At 41.1% G+C, this 23009-nt stretch overlaps 2 protein-coding genes and 1 pseudogene across 4 annotated transcripts; 1 reads left to right on the top strand and 2 right to left on the bottom strand.

Moving 5' to 3' along the window:
- Nucleotides 1-31: 31 nt before the first annotated feature.
- LOC133895917 (GDT1-like protein 5) lies at nt 32-4047 on the bottom strand. 2 transcript variants are annotated; one of them, XM_062336444.1, is made up of 12 exons: nt 3835-4047; nt 3670-3738; nt 2533-2592; nt 2413-2460; nt 1747-1835; nt 1610-1646; nt 1479-1526; nt 1021-1089; nt 879-923; nt 714-775; nt 557-629; nt 32-462 (listed from the first exon to the last, which is right to left on the bottom strand). In XM_062336444.1, exons 1-12 carry the CDS (start codon nt 3853-3855, stop codon nt 385-387), a joined length of 699 nt encoding a protein of 232 aa, XP_062192428.1. In that variant the 5' UTR covers nt 3856-4047; the 3' UTR covers nt 32-384. The 2 variants fall into 2 exon arrangements, with proteins under 2 accessions (XP_062192428.1, XP_062192429.1); XM_062336445.1 differs by lacking the exon at nt 714-775.
- Nucleotides 4048-8770: 4723 nt separating this feature from the next.
- Nucleotides 8771-19932, bottom strand: LOC133895136 (uncharacterized; annotated as a pseudogene).
- LOC133895987 (uncharacterized) lies at nt 19741-22457 on the top strand. Of its 2 annotated transcripts, XM_062336511.1 has the most exons (8): nt 19741-20023; nt 20121-20497; nt 20614-20835; nt 20921-20976; nt 21065-21143; nt 21249-21387; nt 21705-21818; nt 21999-22457. In XM_062336511.1, the coding sequence occupies exons 3-8, from the start codon at nt 20663-20665 to the stop codon at nt 22188-22190; spliced, it is 753 nt and encodes a 250-aa protein (XP_062192495.1). In that variant the 5' UTR covers nt 19741-20023; nt 20121-20497; nt 20614-20662; the 3' UTR covers nt 22191-22457. The 2 variants fall into 2 exon arrangements, with proteins under 2 accessions (XP_062192495.1, XP_062192494.1); XM_062336510.1 differs by lacking the exon at nt 20121-20497.
- The last annotated feature ends 552 nt before the right edge of the window (nt 22458-23009 follow it).

The following is a 23009-nucleotide window of genomic DNA, read 5'->3' as shown; positions in this document are numbered from 1 at the left end:
TGACCCCCTAAACCCCATAGCACTTACAGGCTTAGGAGATCCAATAACCAAGCTTTGTTCATGCATGTAATTGCGACAACAAAATTTCAGTAAGATCTGTTCATCCTGTTTAGTCCCCCCATACAATGTTCTACTTTAGATTTTCAGGTGCTGGGAACGGAATGGAATTAGTACAAGTTTTTGTAAAATGCATGTATTTTTTTTCATTAATGACGAGTGAATGTTTACAGTGTGTTGGCTAAACTAATGAATTCGCGCCATCCTGTTCGCCATGGATGGCTGGCTTTCATCGCCATCATTCATCTACTCAAATAAGATAGGTCTAACGAGAGAGCTTGTAAACCAGCCATGCATAATTGCATGCTGAACAAAATTCCCATGAGATTACAATCCTCCTTCTGGCCCTGAAAGCAAGGACATGATGCCAAACAACAGGAATAGCACTCCGCTTGACAGTTCAACCTACAAGGTGCGCATCAAATTATTTCAGGCGTTTCACACTTCACAGGACACAGGCGGTATGAAAAATGAGTTCAAACAATAGTTCTGTTCTTACCATTTTCTCAGATATCTGCGAGGCTAGGCTCTTTCCTCCAAGAACAGCAGCAGTAGTGCAGAGTGCTTGCGCTCTAAGCACAGTAAGAAGTTTTATCAGGTAACAAAATAAGCCATTTAAACATAGGATACTGGTCAATAAAACATGCAAATCATACATGATTCCTCCAAGGACAACACCAAATGGGTTTTCATCAGCAGCTAAGCCAATAGTAGCAATCTAACAAGAGGTTCATCAATATAGCAAAGACATTATCTATTTATGACATCAAAAGGTGCTTTGCAAAGCTAGAACTTAGAACAATACTTTTTATACAACTTACCTGGCTCTTGTCACCCCACTCACCAAAGAATGTAATAGAAAATGCCTACAACACACAAATCAAAGGACATGTCAATATTCCAGATAAAACACTGGCATGGTACCCTTGTCAACATTTCTAACATAGAATCAGTAGCTGTCACCTTTATAAAAATTGGTGAGAAGAGCTGCATGAGAAATGGTCTTTGCTGTTTCTTTGCATCATCGTTTGCCTAACATTGACAAGGTTGAGTGGAAAATCTAAGAATTAAATGCATAATAATATATGATTGCAACACTAAAAGTGGGTAACTGAAAGTAAACATGGTGGTATTGCCTGCAATAAGCAAGCTTTTCTCAACTGCCTTAACATCTAAAATACAACTGTTCTCCACAAGCAATCAAAAAGAGAAGATATATGTGCAGATGAGCAAACAGACACTGCTTAATTGATTTCCTTTGACAACTTTAGATGAAAACAGATGACGATGTCTGAAATGAAACTACTCGGACGAAAAAAAAACAAGAATAGAAAGAAAAATTGACAATCATATAATTATGAAAGCAGAAACATTCTGAGAGACAATATGATTGCCAATGAACATGTCGCATGTGTACTGACCTTAGATTTATTTTTAGATTCACCTTTGTTACTCTTAAAGGCAGCATCCTGGAAATTAGGCACAACTTCGCAATAAGTTACTTGCATCGCAGTCCATAAAACAACATAATAAAAAGATGAAATTTGTCAACCAGCTCTGCTTCCACTTCAGCCAATTCTTCCGAATCTCTGAAATGAGAGTTGAGTCAATTAATCAAGTCAATCACTAAAACACCAAACGCATAAAACAGCTAAAAAGTTAACTGAAAGGGAACAAAGTGCTCAGTACCCATCTTCCTTGAAGCCTTCCCACAATGACCAAATGCCAAATACAAAGAACAGCAGAGTGGTCACATGATGAGTCCATTTGCGTGATATCTGTTCAACAAAATTCAGAATGACATCACAAGAAAATGGTCGAAAGGAACAGCTAGCAATAAGGCCCACCCCCATATGTCAAGTGCCAGCCATTGTTTCAACCATTATACTTGACGAGAGTGTAGCTGGACTAAGATCTACTGCCCTGTATAACATAGGGCATGCAATTTAGTTACCATGCTAAACAAGTAAACATTTGTGAGGATTATAGCCGCAACATTTTAGTAAAATATGATTAATACAAAGTAAAGTACAATCAGGACTGAAACTATGATTGTATGTCTCCATCATCAAACAAAAAATACGCATATGTATTAATAATGCTGCCTGATATTTCAGGACATATATTTCCCTAAATCCCCCCATCAAGATTATATTTGCTTTTCAGACACTAACAACCATGTCCATGTTGGTGTCATATGCTTGAGTCTGTCCGAGCAGAACTCACAGAATATGCTTAACTTAGTTACATATCAAAGCAAACAGACCCAAAAAAAATATTCCTTGTCTTCTTGACACAAGAAAAACTAAAAAAATGGTGCAAGGTAGCTACGCTTCCAGCATCGTTATGACTTACCAGATTTGGTGCAACCCAACCTAGAGAAGCTGATAGAGCTGTCATCACCTAAAATTAGTAAGTAAATGAGTTAAGCGGGGGAACATACCATAGGGCAGCACAAATTTCGAAAGTACTCACTATTAATGCGCTCAGACAGCCTGCCAGGACGAGCTTTCTGGGATGGCGCATGGCTAGAATCTTGCAAAGATAAATATAAAGCATGAGTAAACACAGTGCTCGAAACAATGGCCATAAAAAAACCAGTAAAAACAGATATTGGAGAATATTGATGAGTCTATCACAAGAAAGGGGTATGTTTGTCTTGCTAGGCTAGACCCTGTCAACTCCCTCATTCCTTGAGGATGTTATTCTCCAGTCACGTTATCCCTAAGGGCGCGTTTGAAACGCTTGCCACGGCTTGCCTTGCCTGGCTGGGCAAAGTTTCGCGCGTTTGGATCGGGCGCTCGCTGCCTCGGTGCCTGCGCTCGCCTTGCCCGTGTGAGAGAGCCAAAACCGCTCTCCAGCGCTGGCAAGGCTAGCCTTGCCAAGCGAGGGGAGCAGGTTAGCGAACCAAACTGACCTTAAGGATACCATGGTGAAACAGTTCTGGTGGACGAGGACAAGCATCCCATCAAAACTAGTAACCGTCCTCCAGAAACGGACCCTACTCAGCTGGCAGGTTAGCAAATTCGGCAAGCGCAAGTGCGCAACAGCTCCAGCAAATCAAAGGCCTGGCAGTGTGCAGCGAGGTGCGTGGAACCCACGTGCACCGAACTAATTGGGTAAAAATTTGTGGCCGCAGCAAATGAAGCATACAACTAGTCCCAGCTGGTTGCCCCAGTGGAGGAGAATAATCAAATCTGAGCTCCCATTCTACAGGTACCAACTAGTAGCTTGTCACTGCTTAACAAAAAAAAAGGACACCAATCTTAGATGAGCACTACTGACTATCAAACGATTGAAGGTAGGAATTGACCCCAGAACGCTTCACCTGCTCACTCCTTCCATCCTTCGCCGAATCTACAGGTACCGCGCGGTCTCATCGCTCAATCGGGTCAGCGCCGACCTACCTCGAGCTAATCCATCTCCCAGCCGACCGCCTATGCGGAGAGGGCGCGGCGTCGCCGGCAGCGACATACTGTCGAACACCTCGAGGAAGGGGACCTGACCCATCTACGCAGCCACACGGCGGACGCAGGTAGAGGCAGGCAAGCGAAAGAAGAGAAGGAAGAGCAGGGGAAGACGGGGAAGGAGCGTGAGGAGGAGGAGGCGTACCGCGGCGGCGAAGAAGGTCTTGTCCCCGATCTCGGAGAGAACCGTCATGGCCAGCGACTTGGTGAACCCCTGCAGGCACCGAGAACCACGAGCAACATGAAGTCACCTCTAACACACACACACTCCACAGAGACGGGGGGGGGGGGGGAGCGAGAGAGGTGTTACCCCGAGCAGAGACGGCGCCATGGCGGAGGGAAAGGCAGGCGGGCGATTCCGATCTCGGGGGGACGCAGCGGGAGGACAGAGGGAGGGAGGAGGCGAGGTAGGCGTGAGCAGGTAGCAGCAGCGGCACGAGCGGCGGCGGCGGCGGCGGCGGGAGGACGCTAGCTCGCGTCGCGTGGTGGGACGGCTGTTTTAAAAGTAGTTGGAGGATGGTGGGTGGGTGAGTCGGGACTCTGGTGGTATTATAGTCTGTTAAAGTTTTTTTAAAGTGAATTACAGAAAACTATAAGTATTATATTATTTATAATATAAATATTATAATAGTAACATAAAACGTTATGTATTGTGTATTTAATTTCATATAAAATCTAATTTATTTAGATTCATTTAAAAATAGTTTATATTTTTTAAAAATTCTAGAATTTTTTTTATGTGTTTCATAATTTATGTGTAACTCATTTTAATTGAACTCATAAAAAAATCTATGTAGAGCATATAATGGAGCTCATAAAGGAACTCAATTTTCCATCGTATAACCTAGGGCTAGAAATAATTTTAGAAATTAGTCCATCATGTAAAAAGAATATTAGTGAATTTTTTCATATTTTGGAGATTTTATTTGAGGCCTAATAATTATTAAGAGTTATAAAAGTATCATTTTTTTGAGAATTTTAGTTTAAATTTTACACAGGATTTTTAGTGAGTCCAATTAAAATAGGTAGCACATAGATTATGGAACATGTATAAAAAGTTTTAGGATTTTTGAAGTAATATAAGATCATTTTTTGAGTGAATCTAATTAAAATCTGGTTTTGTGTGAAATTAGTGTACAATGCTTGTAGTTTTGTGTTACTATTCACAATACTTGTAGTTTTGTGTTACAAATGTCACAATATTTATAGTTTTGTGCAAATTACTCTTTTTTTAGCTAAAGTTTTTGGAGGGGAGATTTCACGAGGAAAATGATTCTATGATTAAAAGTGATTTTTTCAGGGTAAATTTTATAGATGAAGTGATTCTATGTGGAAAGTGAATCAAGAAAACTATATTTTTAGCTTCTAACATCTAATTCATTTCAGATAATCACTCCCACAAATTTCACTCTAAGAACTAAAAACTATTGTTTAGAAGAGCCCGCTCTGATTCCATTCTGAAAGCTACTTTAAGAGCTTTGTCAAATAGAAACTTAGTAGGAACGGAACATGCATAATACCCATAGGTAAAAATTATATAAACCTATGCCTATAAGTAAAGTATTAAACCTATGTCTATACTCATTACTCACCATGAGTAAGAAAGGCCATCCACGCTTACCATATGTGGGTATCACATACCCGTGGGTATGCCCATCGCCTCGTGTGTTGCAGCTTCCTCAGGAGGTGGTGCGACATGGGGGCAGGCAGATCTAGTCGACGGCGGTGCGACTTGGGGATCTAGCAAGGTGGGGTGGATGTGGGGCATACAGGGACGAGGAGGTGGGCAGGGGTGGGATAGACAGAGATGGCAAGGTGAGGACAAAGGTGGCATAGACGGGGATTATGGTGTGGCTCGGGCGTATGACAGAGGTGGGGCGGACGGATAGAGTGACAAGCGGCTGGCGGAGGACGACAAGCGGCGACAGGCCGATGTCCCTAACGGGTGGGGTGTGTGGCGGGCTGGCAGCTAGGTCTAGTGGGGGCTATAATGGGAATAAAATGAGTGGGGGCTATGATGGGAATAAAATGAGAGAAAAGCGTAAAGACAACTAGTTTATATAGTACAAAATAATTCGAACCAACATATTAGATACTTAGAGTAGTACATAAACTCAGTAAGAATTTTTAATGCTCGTGTCTCTTTGCCAGCTAGATTTAACATCAAGCCTGCATCTAGAACCATGTAAAAAAAAATATATCCTAAATTCATGCCCATTAGAATTTTTACCTAGCGGCACATTACCATCCGACGAGGGCGGAGTCTGAGTGTGTGTGGCGCATGAGGGCGGAATCTGAGTTCGGGAGCCGTTGATGTCGCATCCGACGTCCGGGGCTGTTCTGCGGGTTGGGAGCAGGTGGGCCTGTTCGGAAACGGACTGCACACGAGAGCCAAGTGTTGCCATGGTACAGCTAACAGCTTCGGCTGAGAAGCTCAAGCTCACATTTCCTTTTCTCTCTTTACCCTTTTTTCAAAAGCAGTTTTTTGCTCAGGTTCAGTGGGTCATTAAAAAACCAAGGCAATTTTGCTCACCTTTTTTTGTAGCGTGCATATCATTTTGCTTGATTATTTCTCTCGTTGATAGTCTACATCCGTAGCGTGTCAAAGGAAGTAGAATATGATACCGTTTAAGCATCTTAAGATCAAAAGTTCTCACCTTTTTATTCTCCTTTTTATATATGCCCGATGTCCAATTGGACGGATCGATCCAATGGATGAAGGGCCGGTATTTAAAGGGGCGCACATATATGAATCGGGTTCCTTCAGCACAAGATCAAAATGTTATTCTTTGCGAAATTATGAGCTCTTATTAAATTTATATTTATCCAACAGTCTTAGAAGCATATCAATAAGATGCTAAGGGCTGTGTACACTCATGCACGCCACTGTATATAGACAGGTTAATATTTTTTGGTTATTACCAATTTTTGCACTTATATGGATATGCTAATTTAGAGTAGCGCATTGGTGACGCAACACATTTTAGAAAGAAGCGCCCGATGACTTGTTGCGTTGTGGTTAGATGTTTCAATATCAATCTCGAATTCTCGATCCATGACATAGAAGGGTAACAACTAAAGTGTTTTTCAATTAGTGAAATGGACAGTATTTGTATCTAATTCGAGAACTAGAAACCACGTATTAAACCAAATTAAGTAGAGCATTTTCTTTTCGTTCCAACATAGTCCTACGTGTAGAAGTACAATAAGTACACGTACGCATCAAAATAGGTTATGAATATATTTGACTTGATGATTTGTAAATTATTATATTTGGTTTTATACAACTCAGAGAGAAGTGATACATGATTGCCCCCCCCCCCCCCCTAAATTTGTGTTTAGAGGTCCATGATTGTTAGTTGTGCGCACCTGGAATGTGGCCTTGTTCCTGGAATTGAAAACGCCAACAGACCAACTAAACATATAATAACCCTGAGAGTTTTGACTTCGTAGGGCATGAAAGGTGAGGGTGTTCTGTCGATATAATATAAAAAGTTTGACTACTGTGTAAACCTCCTTTATGAAAAGAAAATTATAGAAAAGCATGTCAACGCTCTTCACTCTTTTTATACTTCACACAGAGAGCCAAAGCGTAGTTTTTTGTGACTACGAGTTCACGTAAATGACATCCTTGTTGTAAAAAATCAAAGTGAGGATTTGCAACTTATGCTTTCTATCTCAGAACGGATTATCACAGACGGATTCAAATTCCATCTCTAACAAATATTTATGATATCGAACTTGTCACAGATAGGTAAAACTCTATTTTGTAATATGGCTACATATATATAGTTTTTTTAAATGTTCATCTATGTCTTATAACACATCATAGATAATTTTTATTAATATTTATTTGTCTTACACATCATAAGTGTTTTTTCTTACACATCATATGTTAGTGAAGCGGACATGGTGGTAAATAGTAAAACCACTCACTAACATATGAGTCTATGACAGTGAATCATTTTCTCCAACTAGCTTCTCTATTTTTAGTTTATTTTTTCTAAAAGTAGTCTTCTAATTTCTCCAAAAACTATTTTACAACGATCCTGTTAATTTAAGCTTCTGGCTTGTGACTTCTAGCACTAGAGAAGCCAGAAGCAAAAGTAAAACATAAATAGGGCATCAGAAAGATAGCAACAAGATGCTAGGGACTGTGTACACTCATGCACGCCACTGTATATAGACAAGTTTAATATTTTTGTGGTTATTGCCAATTCTTGCCCTTATATGGATATGCTAACTTAGAGTAGAGCATTTTAGAAAGACTCGTGGTGATGCAACACATTTTAGAAAGAAGTGTTCGATGACTTGTTGCATTGTGGTTAGATGTTTCAATATCAATCTCGAATTCTCGATCCATGACATAGATGGGTAACAAAAACTAAAGTTGTTTTCAATTAGGGCCTATTTGGATCCTAGGAAATGAATTTGATTCTACTAATTAGATTCTAATTCTAACTACAAATAGAATTGAATTTGATAGAATCTGATTCAATTCTATTTTTCTTGTTTGGATGCAAATGGAATCTCTTTTCAAGAATAAGATTACAAATGTTGTTTCAATGATTCAGTATGGAATCACCCACCAATACAATATATACGTGTGTTGCATCTCTCTCACCCTTTCTCTCTCTCTCTCTCAGATTGTCAGATACACCAATCTCTCTCATCCAATTGCTCTCTGTCTCATACACTAACACCTCTCTCTCTCTCTCTCTCTCTCTCTCTCTCTCCCTCCAGATATTGCAAATTCAGTGGTGAGTCATGTTTACTTGTTGTACATGCCAATGTGAAGGTATAATACATAATTGATGATACGACTCTCTCTCTCTCTCATCTGGCCCCAAACACTTTCACATTTGGCCGTTTATAAAGGAACTAGATAAGAACCAAACACTTTCACATTGGCCAAGCCAAACACTTTCACATTGGCCGAGCCAAACACTTTCACACCCTCGTAGCAAGCTAGTAACATTCAAATGAAAAATAATAATTCACAAGCTAATCCAAATGGCAATCACAAAAGTCACCAAAACCTGGAAAGAAACATACATGTAGGTATCAACAACCACAATGCATGCATATCAGGTTCCTAGGTTGACAGAAAACACTTGCTCTTTCTCCAAAATATAACCATGAAGATAGATGACACTTGCTCCTACAAACACAAAAAGCCACATAGACATTGGGAGAGATTAAGACCATGCAGATTTGAATGCATAACCAGTAGAGTTCTCAAGGCTTCACTTCTTAAGTTGCTTCAAAAGCCATCTCTTCCTTCTTTCCATTGGAAGTGCCAGTAGAGACTCAAACTTGCGTGCATCAGAAGTGAGGATATCAAGCAAGTCTAGCTCAGTATCTTCATCCAACCCTTGCATCTCTTGCAATGCGGCAAGAACTTCCTTTGATGTAGGACCTTTTGGCGCATCGTCTTTCAATGCTTCAACAAATGCATCCAGTTTTTGAGACATCATTGAGGTGAAAGAATCTTCAGACCGCTATCTTTTTAGACTTCCTGAAGTTGATATTGAACCAGGTTCCTTGGCAGCACCACCCTTCTTGTCCATTTCCCTAGAACTCTCAGCCGCAGTCCTTGCTGCCTCACCGTTAGCATGATATTTGCAATACACTAGGCTTATTAGTTCCCAAAATTTGACAACCTTGTACCTATAGCCATTTGCTTCCTTGTTTGCCTACAAAAGTTCGAACACAAGCATGTCAGCTGCTAACAGGAGGAAAAAGCACAAGTGCAAATGGCTACATATTAATATGTGCTAACGGATTTATATTCCTACTGTGCACTGTTGAGCATTAATATGCATGGATTTATATTAATATGTGCTACAAAGTGGGCTTTAAAACAAATTGACAAATTGAGAAGGAATCTCCTATGGATAGGGACTGAAGAAGCAAATAGAGGCCACTCTTGATCTAAACGGGTGAGTCGACCAAAGCAACTGGGAGGTTTGGGCATTCTTGATCTGAACCATTTTAGCCAAGAGCTACAACTACGTTGGCTTTTGGTGTGAATGGGCAGATCCAGATCAGCCATGGGTTGGCACTGATGCACCTTGTGACGATTCTGATAAATAGCTCTTTAGAGCAAGCACATATGTGACCCAGGGCAATGGTAGGCGAACCAAATTCTGAAAATGTACTAGCAAGTGAAGAGTAACAAGTAGATTATGAATTTGTCACTCTTTGGGACAATGTGCAGCAGGTACAGTTTAATCTAACATACCCAAATAACTCTATGCAAATGTATTAGCAAGTGAAGAGTAACAAGTAGAGGGATTATGAAATTTACCGCTATGTATTCGTCCCAAACAGCATCACTATCAAACTGATAGCCTGTTCTTGTCCCAGTCCCAACCAAATCCACTTGTCCCTAGCATGTTGCTTATGATAGAGTAGTGCTTATCAAATGTCTTGCTCATGGACATGATGTTATCTTTTATGATATCCACACCACACTTTTCCCGGACATTCTTCACGGCAACAGTGTAAACATGAGGCTTCCATCCATCTGACTTCTATCTCCTTTGTTGTAGTACTCCACAAATGTGTTTAGTAGAGCTTCGTCCATGTCATCAATCCAAGAGACATAACCCCTCCCAGATTTCTTGCCTTTCTCCATATCCTATAGCCAAAGAAAATTACTAGACATTAGTAAAAGCCATGTCAATCAAGTAAAAGGCCAAGGACATGCAAAGGTAAGAATGCAACTTAGAACTAAACTTGTAATAAAGCAGAACTGAACTTGCAACTTAAGTAAACAAGTAATAGGCAACATCATGCAAAGGTAAAAATGTAAATTTTAGACATGCAGGTACATACATACAAAGGTAAGAATGTAAATTTGGACTAAGCATGTTAGCCTCGTCTCGCTTCATAATCAGCAAATATTTGGTTAGCCTTGGTGTCCCTAAAATTGCTCCATTCCTTCAATGATTGAACATGTGTAATCATACTCATCTCTCCTTGAACTTCAGCAGATTCAGTAGATATCACCCTATCAACTTGACGTATAAGTGAATAATCCATGTCCCTTTGCCTATCAATTAGAATGCTGTGTAATATGCAGCAAGCATTACTGATCCTAATCTGCACGAAGTTAGTATGAGTGAGTTAATAGATGCTTAAAAAAACTCAGAACTAAATTTTTAGCTAGTCTACTAACTATGGTATACCTGATTTTTTTAAGTCAAAATATGAGTTGCTTCTCAATATAGCCCACCTCATCTTCAACAGCCCAAATGTTCTTTCTACCACATTTCTAGCTGATGATTGGTGCAAGTTGAATAACTCTTTTGCAGTAGATGGGTTATTTCCTTGAGCAGCCCACTCATTCAAGTGGTAGCGTGTGAATCGATATGTAGCAAAGAAGCTCGGACCATTGGTGTATCCAGCATCTACTAGATAGTATTTTCCTATTATTTAAGTAATAAGCATCATTAGGTTTCAATTTAGATTGTGTTAGTAAATCTAATTTAGTGTTATGATATGTGTAATTACCATTTGGAACAGCAAATACATCCTCCCGGGTCATTGAATCACGTAACACACGTGAATCTGAAGCCGATCCTTCCCACCCCGCTAAGACATAAACAAACTTTATCTGCTGATCACAAACCCCCAAAATATTGGTGGTAATCTGTTACTTTCTATTCCTATACCTCCCTTGGTCAGCCATTGGTACAAAAACATCGATGTGTGTACCATCCAATTCACCAAGACAATTTTCAAACCACCTCCATTTGGAATCCTCTGGTTGTATAGCTGATGGGTCGGGGAGCTTAATAAACTCATGCCATAGCAATAGAACACCTCTTAAAACCTCATTGAAATGTCAGCTAATTGGCTCAAGCGACCACCCATATGTGCTACGAATTAACCTCATCTTCGTGCCATGCCCCACTATAAGCAAAAAGATTTCCACTTTTTTTTCTACTGACACATTTAAAGTATCATGTAGACCACACCTCTCACGTAGGATGGCACATAGGTAAGAAAATGACCTCGTAGTTAGGCTCAAGCTATCATAACAATAAACATTTGAACCCTGGTATAGATTTCTCAGCACTTGTGTTCTTCTAATAACATATCTATTTGCCACTTCATCAACATTAACAATTTGCCTAGGCCTTTTCCTACGATACCAATGTGCGATCATAGTCAAAACAATAACTAATATAGCAGCTGCCCTCTTCCTCTTCTTCCCTCTCTTCCTCGTTATTTCATCCTCACTTGTATTAGAAACTAACATCTAAACACATGTACATACAAGGAATAAGAAATATTATACATGAAGTGCATATACAAGAAAAAAAATATTGGCGTGCATATAGAGGGAAAAATAAATATTATACATGAATAAGAAACACAATTTGATGGCTGGATTGAAATAGTAACAACAAACTGGACTACGCAACAGAATAATCTAGTATTATGTGTATCTAGAATTGGGGATTACTTTGTAAATCTAGTAATAATTAAACCTGAACCCTAGTTCCTAACTGCAAAGCTTCCTTAAACCCAACTAATGAGCTCTGAAGTGTTTACTTTGTATAACAAAAAGCTGCACAAGATCCTCATTACTAATGCTAGCAAACAAAGGGGATTTACAAAGATGTTGATTTGTCTCTTAAGCATGTAGCTGGTCGCTCAACATCACTTCCTGTCCAAGTAATTTGGAGATCAAAACATTCAGATCGGAGCATCAAATTTCAGATATTGTAGTGGTGGACCGGCCTTGTGGAGGAAAACTCATCAGAAGGATCACTTCTCGCTACTGACGAACTCGTCGTGGTCACCGTATCCTCAGCACTGCTACTCGTCAGTGGTGCGCCTAGGAGGCGGCTGGCTACGCTTGGAGCACCTGGTCATCCGCGAACCCAAGCGCATGGCTAATCCCGTAGGCGCACCGCTAGCGTGACTCGCGAGTCGGCGAGTAGATCCAATTGGCGTTGACCTCTATCAGGAAATAGATCAGGAACACCAAACCCTACTCCAAAAGCACCACTGGAGGAGGAGGAGGGGAGGAGGAAGAAGAGGAGGAGGAGGTACCTGTGGTGGCATACCGATGACCGACGGTGACGGGGAGCGCATGGCGGTGGCAAGGAGCGTGTCGAGGCCGGGACTCGAGTCCGAGATGAATGAGTCAGGCGGATCGAGGAGCGAATGGAATGCCCCTTTCCTTTTTTTGGGTCCGAATCTGAAGCAGGCCTCCAGTGGAGTTTGGAAAGCGCTAGAATCACACTTTCCAATTCCATGGTCCATCCAAACAGGCCCGGCTTGAAAAGTAATTCCAATTCGGCCCATTTCGGAGGATCCAAACAGGCCCTTAGTGAAATGGACAATATCCCTATCTAATTTTAGAACTAGAAACCTCATATTAAGCCAAATTAAGCTGAACATTTTCTTTTCATTCAAATATAGTCCTATGTGTAGAAGTACAATAAGTACACGTACGCATCAAAATAGGTCATGAATATATTTTGACTTGATGATTTATAAATTATTATATTTGGTTTATACAACTCAGAGAAGAGGTGCATGAACTCCTGCCTACAATAAGGCGACCCATTCGGCGATTTCGAGAACCGGCATCGATCTTGCCGGAGCTCCTCTCTCTGGTTGCCTCTCTGGCAATGGGGGTGTGGGGTCTCAGTGGATTGGTGCCCGGTGTAGCTTTTAGGATAGTTAGTAGTTTGTTTAGGTGTAGATTTGGGTGTTAGGGTTCTCGGTGAAGGTGTCAGCGGCGACTCTATGGGGCTTTTGTCTCTCCGAGCTACCTTGGGTGATGGTGCTTGAAAGGACAATGATATCATCTAGAGGGGGTGGATATGTATTTTTACAAAAATTCATCCCTTTTTACCTTTGATCTAAACTTAGAGCGAAAAATAAACTAACGAATTTCTCACAAGTGAAAATCCTAAATATGCTAGACTCAACTAGTGCACAATCATCCTAAACAAATGTAAAAGTTACAATTCTAGAGTGACAAAGATTATTCAAACTAGCAAAAGATATGCAAGAAAACTCTAGTTAAAAATCCTAAAAACACTATTCACCGAATACTCCAAGTTGACCCGGATACTTCGGGTTCAAATCTGATTGTACAGTATTCGGAGTTTCCGGGTTAAATCCAGAACCTCTGGGTTCAGTACAGAATGAACTCGATACTCAAATTAAAGTGTGCGTAAAGAGTTCTAGCTCAAACTAAATAAAGTCGTGTGTTCTAAGTGATGATTCTAAATAGTTCCACCGATAACCTACAATCAATTTCACATGAGCAAATAGATCGAGCAATATACATAAATCTTGAGCAAGAACTCAAGAACAAGGATACAAGAGAGGAGATACAAGATTTATTTTTTGAAGTTCGGACACCTCCTCTAGAGGTTCCTACGTCTCTGTTGAGGGGCTCGGTCACACTTGAGCCAAGTCTCTCTCAACACTTTTCCTCTCCAAGATCGGTCACACTTGAGCTTGAATTTCTCTCTTAATTTCTTTCCTTTTGGAGGCGAAATCGAAGTCTTCACAAACTTCCCGTGGCACACCATAACCTTGGGTGCTCGCCGACGACGCCTAGCCACTTAGGAGCTCAAAGCTCTAAGAGTAACAAACGCGACGATGGACTTCTTGCTGATAAACTCGAGTTCTCAAGATGGGAGTTTAGCTCACTTGCACTCAATCTTCTAATCTCAACTCAACTCACTTTTTTTTTTCTCAAAACACATACTAGATTGGAGTGGGAGGGACTTCTTTTGGCTCTATAATGTTTTTCTTTCATGCCCAAGCAGCAGCAAACAAGGGTGGGGGTGAGAGGAGGTTATTTATAATCTCCCCAAAAACTAGTCGTTACATAGCTTTTTTACTGACCTGAAGTATCCGGGTTGGCACTTGAACACGTAACCGAGAACCTTGATCGAAGTACAACTCGGATGGTCCGAATAACTACCAAAATCTTAAGTCTCCGGGTCAACCCAGAGTATCCGGGTGAAACACTTATGCCATAACAGACCACCTAACTCAAAGCTAAACCTAGAGACTCCAACCAACTCGGAGTATCCGAGTTAAGAGTGGGAGGGACTTCTTTTGGCTCTATAATATTTTTCTTTCGTGCCCAAACAGCAGCAAACAAGGGTGGGGGTGAGAGGTTATTTATACCTCCCCAAAAAATAGTCATTACATAGCTTTTTTACTGATCTGAAGTATCCGGGTTGGCACTTGAACGCATAACTGAGAACCTTGATCGAAGTATAACTCGGATGGTCCGGACAACTACCAAAATCTTAAGTCTTCGGGTCAACCCAGAGTATCCGGGTGAAACACTTAGGCCCTAACAGACCACCTAGCTCAAAGCTAAACCTAGAGACTCTAACCAACCCGGAGTATCCGAGTTAACCCAGAGAGTTCGAGTTCAGCATAACTGACCCTCTGAAAACAGCAATAACTTTTGATTTTGAAGTCTGATTTTGATGATTTTGGACTCTATGGAAAGCTTATTAAGAGGGATACACATCCTAACTAAATTTATGATCTCAAACACATTTGATCAAACTAGGAACACTCTAAAACACAATTAAGACACTTTCACACTTTCCGCACCGGATTCCTAAAGCGAACTCTCACTTTGGGTTGATTAGAAACTCTTGAGCACTGAGACATAAAAGATAGCTCACGTTGTATCCCTCTTAATAATGTGATATACCTATACTCGAATTCAAATATAAAACTCATTTGAACCAATTTGAGCATTTGAATACCTTCAAGTACCGCTCTTTCTTTCAAACCTTGAGGGTTGGTAACTTCTATATCGTATTCACTCCATCTCTTCTTGATTCTTCATGTGATTGATGCGAATCACCCATAGATTTCCATGTGCTCGCACAGTATTGGCGTAAACTCTTTACTCACTCTTCACCTCCGTATTGGTCCTTCGGCGCCAAGACATTTGCTTACCCTTCACCACCAGATGCTTCATCGCAGCCGAGTCTTGCTTGCCCTTCACCGTCTTACTATAGAAAAACCACTTTGTATTTGATATCTTCAAGGAATTCACATTATTATATATGGAGTGTACTCTTGTTCTTCACTCTTGGTATATATGATTTCAATTCAACTTATACCTTCTTATGGATCCTAATTCAACTCACTTTAAGTATAAAGCACACGGGTTAGTCCATAAAACTCTATTAACAGTGACATACCTTTAGTTACTTAATCTCCACAAATAATTTAGCATTCACGCTTATCGCCAATCTTATATGAGCTTTTCTTTCTTCTTATTAGTATCACTAAGAGCTTATTCATCTTGATGCATATATCTCCTCCATGCATCACCTATAGAACAACTTACTAACAAACTCAACAACACTGTTAGTCCATAGGTATTGTCATTAATTACCAAAACCACACATAAGGGCTAGATGCACTTTCAGTAACTTCTCCGGCGAGGTCTCCAGGGCGAGTTGCATGAGGTTTGTATGTATGTGTTTGATACATTTGGGTGGGTGTTCTTCGTTCTATGATTTGTGCGTTGTTGTTTTGGGGTGTCGATTCTCACTTAGGAGGTGCTGAAGGTTCTGTCTAGGCTCCCATCCTTGGTGCTAAGGGTGGAGGTGCTTGTTGTGAGTTTCCTCTACTGGATTTGGCGAGGAAGTTACAGATATCCGTTCAGTGTCTATGACGTGCTCCAGTGGTTATCACGAGGTGTTGGATTTTGTGGCTCCTACAATGCTTGGGCTTCTTTGTCAACACCGGCAAGAGGGCTGGAAGGAGGAGCACATCCTTCTTTCGTCGATCTTCGCTGCTCCACACTGCTGCATCGAAGGGCAGACTGGTGAAGGCTGTGGGAATCGAAGACGGCAGCAAGGAGGATCGCGGTGTTTTCTTTTGTATTTTCTTCTGTTCCTGGGGTGTTATTTGTAATTCGGGGATTACTGTGCTCAATATTTAATATAACCCCTCCTATCGCAAAAAGAAGAAGAAGAGGTGCATGCTGTTTTTTTCTTTTCCTAATCATGTTTAGAGGTCCATGATTGTTAGTTGTGCGCACGTGGAATGTGGCCTTGTTCCTGGAGCTGAAAACGCCAACAGACCAACTAAACATATAATAACCCTCAGAGTTGACTTCGTAGGCATGAAAGGTGGGGGTGTTATGTCGATATCATATAAAAAGTTTGACTACTGTGTAAACCTCCTTATGAAAAGAAAATTATAGAAAAGCACATCAAAATAGCATGTCAACGCTCTTCTTTCTTTTCATACTTCACACATAGAGCGGAAGTGTAGTGTTTTGTGACTACGAGTTCACGTAAAGGACATCCTTGTTATCAAAAATCAAAGTGAGGATCTGCATCTTATACCTCAAGTTGTGAATCACTACTTCAAAACGGATTATTATAGACGGATTCGAGTTTTATCTCTACAAACACTACTACAAAAATTATTTCTAGAGGCGGGTGGTAACTCATTTTCACAGGCGTTTAGCGCACCCACCTGCAATCGAAGGCCTATAGAAATGAACGATTTCCACAGGCGTAAAAGTGACCGCCTGTGGAAATCTATTACCACAGGCGGTTCCTTAAGCGGACCGCCTGCGATAATCGGTTCCCGAATCCATATTTTTTGACCCCAAAAAATTATTTTTGACCGACCAGGAACCCTACGGGGTCACGACGTCACAAGTCACGCGTTTTTTCGCGCGAAATACGCGCGCTACGTGGTTTTTGGCACTCGAACTCGAAACCTATCGGGTCGCGCGAACCCTCCCTACCATCACACCAGAGAACGACTACTAAACATATGGGTATATGTAATTCTTTTGATATCTGCAGTTCGAAACTTTAAATGATTATTTGGGCATCTAAATGATTTTAGATGAAAAACTTTTCAACTAAAAAGTTGTAGATCTCGTCAAGGGCTATAATTTTTATATAAAGTTTGTTCTCATCCGACTTTGTATAAAAAAGTTATGAATTTTTGAAGATAACCTGTCACCTATTTTTACAGGCGGTTCCTTATGTGAACCGCCTGTAAAAATGTGAATATTTCTACCTGCAGTTCTTATGTGAACTGCCTGTGGAAATGAGTGACAGCTTATTTTTAAAAATTTATAATCTTTTCATATGAAATCGGATGAGAACAAACTTTATATGAAAATTGTAGCGCTCGACGAGATCTACAACTTTGTAGTTGAAAAGTTTTTCATTTGAAGTCCGAACATTATGTTTGGCCTTCTTGCTTTCAAATATAGGAGACTGCAAGACTCACCCGTCGAGCAGAGACGAAAGTCGGCCTTAGTGATCCGACGGTGCCGAGTGGAAGGGCCGAGATGCACAAATAATTGTTTGAAACTTGAAATGATTATTTGGACATCTAAATGACTTCAAATAAAAAAAATATTAACTACAAAGTTATAGACCTCATCGAGAGCTACAATTTTTATATAGAGTTTTTCCTCATCCGATTTCATATGAAAAAGTTATGAATTTTTTAATAGATGGTCATTTTCAGAGACGGTTCACATAAGGAATCGTCTGTGAAAATGACCATTTTCACAGGCGGTTCCTTATATGAACCTCTTGTGATAATAATCTATTATCACAGACGGTTCACATAAGGAATCACCTGTGAAAATATATTTTCGCAGGCGGTCCGTAACCGCAGGAGGTCCTCGCCAACTGTTCAGCGGGTTTTCAAATAAACCGCCTGTAGAAAGTTACCCTAGGTATTTCGAAAAATAGTTTTTGTAGTAGTGAAAAATATCTGTGATATCGAGCTTATCACATACAGGTAAAACTCTATCTGTAATATAGCCACACTTATACAGTTTTTGTTAATATCCGTTTGTATCCTATGACACATCACATATGATTTTTGTTAATATTTGTTTGTGTCTTACATATCACAAGCGGTTTTTCTTAGGTATCATATGTTAGTGAGACATGGTGGTAAATAGTAAAACCAGTAACTAACATATGAGGACTTGTGTCTATGTCTATAACAGTGATCATGAAACCACTAACATCAAAGAGTCAACTTCCTAAATATCCCCCATACACCTAGCAACACCCTAACAATATTCAAGAGGTGCTCAGCGGAACTTGTGTCTCTTAGCCAAACAATATAGCCGATACTTTGAATCCCAGTTAAATGTACATACACCTGACATTGTTGAGTTTTATGCAACAGCCAATTCTTTCAGAATTTCAGATTTTTACGTGCAAATATGTAAGCTGCCAAGGAAAGATGAACAATAGTATTCGAGCACACTCGATCCTTGAGATGAGAGGAAAATCACTCCAAGTCTAGGGGTGGTAATTGGACCCGAGGGTTCAGGGTACCCACGTGTTCTGTGTTTGATGGGTTCGAGTTTGGGTTTCATTTTTTATCTACAGGTTCATCGTGTTAAGTACTCAAATTGGATCAGATCAGGCTTGAATTTCAATTTTCACCCGCGGGTACCCATTGGGTCACCCGAAATAGTAGATGGTGGCCTAGGCCCATACAGCCCACGCGATGCCCACAATCCACCCGAGACCCGAGTCATGTGATGGCCTGACCACATGCGGACCCCACTCCCCATTCCTCCAAAACCTCCACTATCCATAATGTTGTACCTCATCCCTCTTCCTCCAAAGCTCCACACACTGCTGGGAGCGCTGTGCGAGGTCAAGATCTCAAGGAAGACGGGCCGCTGCTTGGAGGTGCACGAGGTTGGGGATGTGGCTCGATAGATCTAGAATGCCACGGCACCAAGGGCTCGATGAACATGTTACCACTGTCAGATCGGGGTGGCTGGGTCGATTTTGGGGAAGGAGAGAGGGTGAGAGGCACATGCAAGGTGAGAGGAATATGGGGCGTCAACAATATGGAGAGAGGGGCTAGAGGAAGAAGGTCAAACCAATGGGAGCCTGAAACCCGATGGATATTTGACGGGTTTGAGTTTGAGTTTCAATTTTAATCCGTTTAGTAATTCGTATTTAGATCAGGTTAAAACTAGTAGGTTTTGAATCGATTATGATTTTGTTCTACCGAGACTCAACCCCACCCATTAACAGCCCTATTACCGGCATGTCAGGATTTGAGGCGAACCATGAGTAGGCTGGGCTGGACTAAGATGTAGCCCAAACATCTCCGGCAAGAAGGCGTCCGGCCCAAATCGTCGTCGCAACGGACCTCCACGGAAGCGGCGAAGCCGGTGCGAATATTCGGAACCCCAGACGGAGACGGGAGGATTCGAGAACGAGAGCCGTACGTCCTCCTTGCGCTTGCGCTTCCGCTTCACCACGGGAGGGGAAGATCCTGTCGGAATCGGCATCCTCCCCTCCCTTCCTCCAATCCCCTCTGCCTTTCTCGCGCTACCCGCAGCTCCGCTCCCTGTCCTCGCCTCCATTCCCTTGTGGGGAGCTAGAACGGAGCAGTCAACCGGAGGAGGAGGAGGGGGAGGACGCGGCGCGGTCCAGGGTCCACTTTCCAATCTTGAGGTGCGGTTCTGAATTCTGATCCCTGTTCTTGCAAATTTTCTTTCTGCTGCAGTAGGCTCTGCTTCCGATGGAGAAGAGCAGCAACTTTTCCCAACAGCTGCTTAGGCTTCGAGCGCAGCTGCCGGTGCCGGATGGGGAAGAAAGTTTCAGATGGATTGAATCGCCGAGCTGCTTCTGATTGATCAGCCGTAACGTATCGCTTTTTCGTGGTGGTGGTGGTGGTAGAAAAAGGAGCTGCTTCTTTTTGTTGGTTTCTTGTAACGAGCGATTGAGCGGTGTTGAGTGAGCCACCGAGACTGTTGTTGTGCTGCCACGGTTGTAAGGTGGGCAGGGAAGTCTTAGTTTAGACGTAACTATGGAAATCCATTGGATGAAGCAAGCAATGTGCTAGTACCTAGAAGCACAGTTCCTCAGAATCAAATCGAAAGAACAGGCATTCCATTCTCCATACCTAGAAGCTATAGTATAAGATAGGTAGTACTTCATATGTTCGAATACATGGCATACTCTTGATTTTGTTTATGTGTTCTTGTAGATTACGCTTCTTGGTCTTTCAACAATGCTCATCCTAACTTTCTTTTGTCCTGTAGGAATACCGCCTGTTCTACTCAATCGTGACAGTACAAATACGTTGAATAGATGGGAGTCCAAGAAGACCCAAGGCCTTCTGGGGCTCTGGACGGCCTCTACGGGGTACAGCTTGCGGGTCGGTCACTATACAGTGATGACGAAGCTGTCAAAACTAGCATTGTGGGCTCTTCAACTTGTGAACCACAAGAGGGTATTGGCTCGAGCCGGAGTTTGGTAATCCGGTGGGTTCATCCAACCTACACGATAAACACTATCCAGATATTCATTAAAGTGCGGACCACTTAGTGATCTACTTTGTATTTGCAGGCGACTGTGGCAGCAGAGACCCCCCTGCCTGAAGCCCATCCACTTTAGTCTCTCGTGTATGTGTAACTAGTCATAATGTTAGAATACAAATTAACCTAGTATCTCATTCGGTAACGTAATCGTGTAAATTTTGTTTTGAACCAGGCGATAAACATGTTGGTGAAACTATTGCTAATGTTGTCACCTCACTTCCTTTCGTTGTTCTTGGACTGCAGACACCAAGGCAAGCCCGCGTCTAAACCAATAAAATCACTTCCACAGATTGTCTTCTGATTTGTTTTTTGATTACTACCAAGTATCAACTAACAGTCATATGCCAGTTCTGCAGAAAGAACTTGAATTCTGCACTTTATGCTAACTCGTTAATTGGAGTTGGAATAGCTTCTAGCATGTACCATACTTCACGAGGAGAAATCAGAAAATATTTGCGATGGGCAGACTATACAATGATTGCCACATCAACGCTAGTAAGTGAAATTATCTCATACGATGATTGTTGAAGCAGAACCATGAAAAGCATGTGACCCAACTTGTCTTGTTTTGTCTGCTTGATAGCTGAAGCTATCAGCATACTCCTACATATCTTTCGGAATGTACCGATATCAGTTACTACTTTCATGTTTTAAATTGGCATCACATGCAAGCTCGTGTGCATATGATTTGTAGTTTATACCTCATTGAATGAACTACAACCGTTTTAAGTGTTGTACTAAGACAACAATTAGGTTGGTTTATCTGAATTATTTGATGTCATGGGTATTTTGACAAGGCGTCTTTCATGCAGTGCTTAACAAGAGCTCTTCGGGATGAGAATCCAAAATTTCTAATGGCGGCATCAACATTGCTCTTACCATTTCAACCATTGATGGTTTCAGCCGTCCACACTGGGATAATGGAGGCAAGTACTTCAAAGCTCATGGCATCTTATTATGACTGCAAATCTGCAATAAACAATTCTTATTATGCTGTAGTTGTGTGCAAATACTATTCTTGTTTGATTCATGTAATCATTTTGTCGGTCATGTCATATCCATCTTTCATCGAGTTAACTAACTCTAGCTTTCTTCTCCTGCCTCAGGTTTCATTTGCGAAAAGAGCATCAATAAAACCAGAGCTCAAAATGGCACATAACCTACACAAGATGTCGTCTCTATTGGGAGGCGTGCTTTTCATTGCTGATGATGTCTTCCCTCAAACTTCCTACCTCCATGCGGCATGGCATCTAGCTGCAGCTCTGGGTGTGGTTACATGCAACAGGCTTCTTGAGTGACAATACAGGCGAGACAAGAGTACAAGAGGCGCCGCTGTTATCAACAGGCGGTTGGTAGCGATTTATCAACCTGTGCACATTAAGCACAACAGACTCTACATTGCATTGTTTTAGATTGAACCCGAACATTGGGGGATCCTTGAGACAAAGTGGTGCATTAGATGATCTATGCACCAGTTTGTGCCCGCATTTGTTGTATGATATTGCATTGTATGTACCGACAGATACTAGTATTAAGGTTAAATGATACGTAGATAAACTTTTATACGTTTGTTCTAAAGAAACCAAATGAATCGTTGTATTATAGCTTAATAATTGTTGATAAAATTTGATATTTATAGTGATTGGATGAGCAGTAACATGATCAGACGAACAGTGTCTGGCCAGATGAATGGTGATATGAAGTAAATAGTGTTCCGCTAATGAACAGTAATTATCGTACAGTAAGCAGTAATTTTCGACTAGTGGGTAGTGATTTTAGATCAGTGAATAGTGATTTCAGACCAGCGAATAGTGCTTTTATGATCACGACTAATGATCAGTGATCACGATTTGTTCTGAATAGATGGAAGAGTTGATTGAATCCAAGAAAATTGAACTACGTTAAAGTGTATTCGAGTAGATATATGAGAGTTTTATATATTTAAATAGGAAAGATACGTTAGTTATGAAAAGTTTGGAGATCAGATAGGTATAGCTGAATTATATCTGCAAGTTTTGTTTTGTTTAAATTAGAAGTTCTGATATCTTATGGTTAAGACCTACTATTTTTTAAATATGATAGAGTTATGATCGATTGAGGACATCAACCAATCGATC

This window comes from Phragmites australis, chromosome 16 (genome assembly GCF_958298935.1).
Source record: "Phragmites australis chromosome 16, lpPhrAust1.1, whole genome shotgun sequence".
Lineage (NCBI taxonomy): Eukaryota > Viridiplantae > Streptophyta > Magnoliopsida > Poales > Poaceae > Phragmites > Phragmites australis.
Note: the sequence above shows the minus strand (reverse complement) of the source record. Positions and strands in the feature narration are given on the sequence as shown.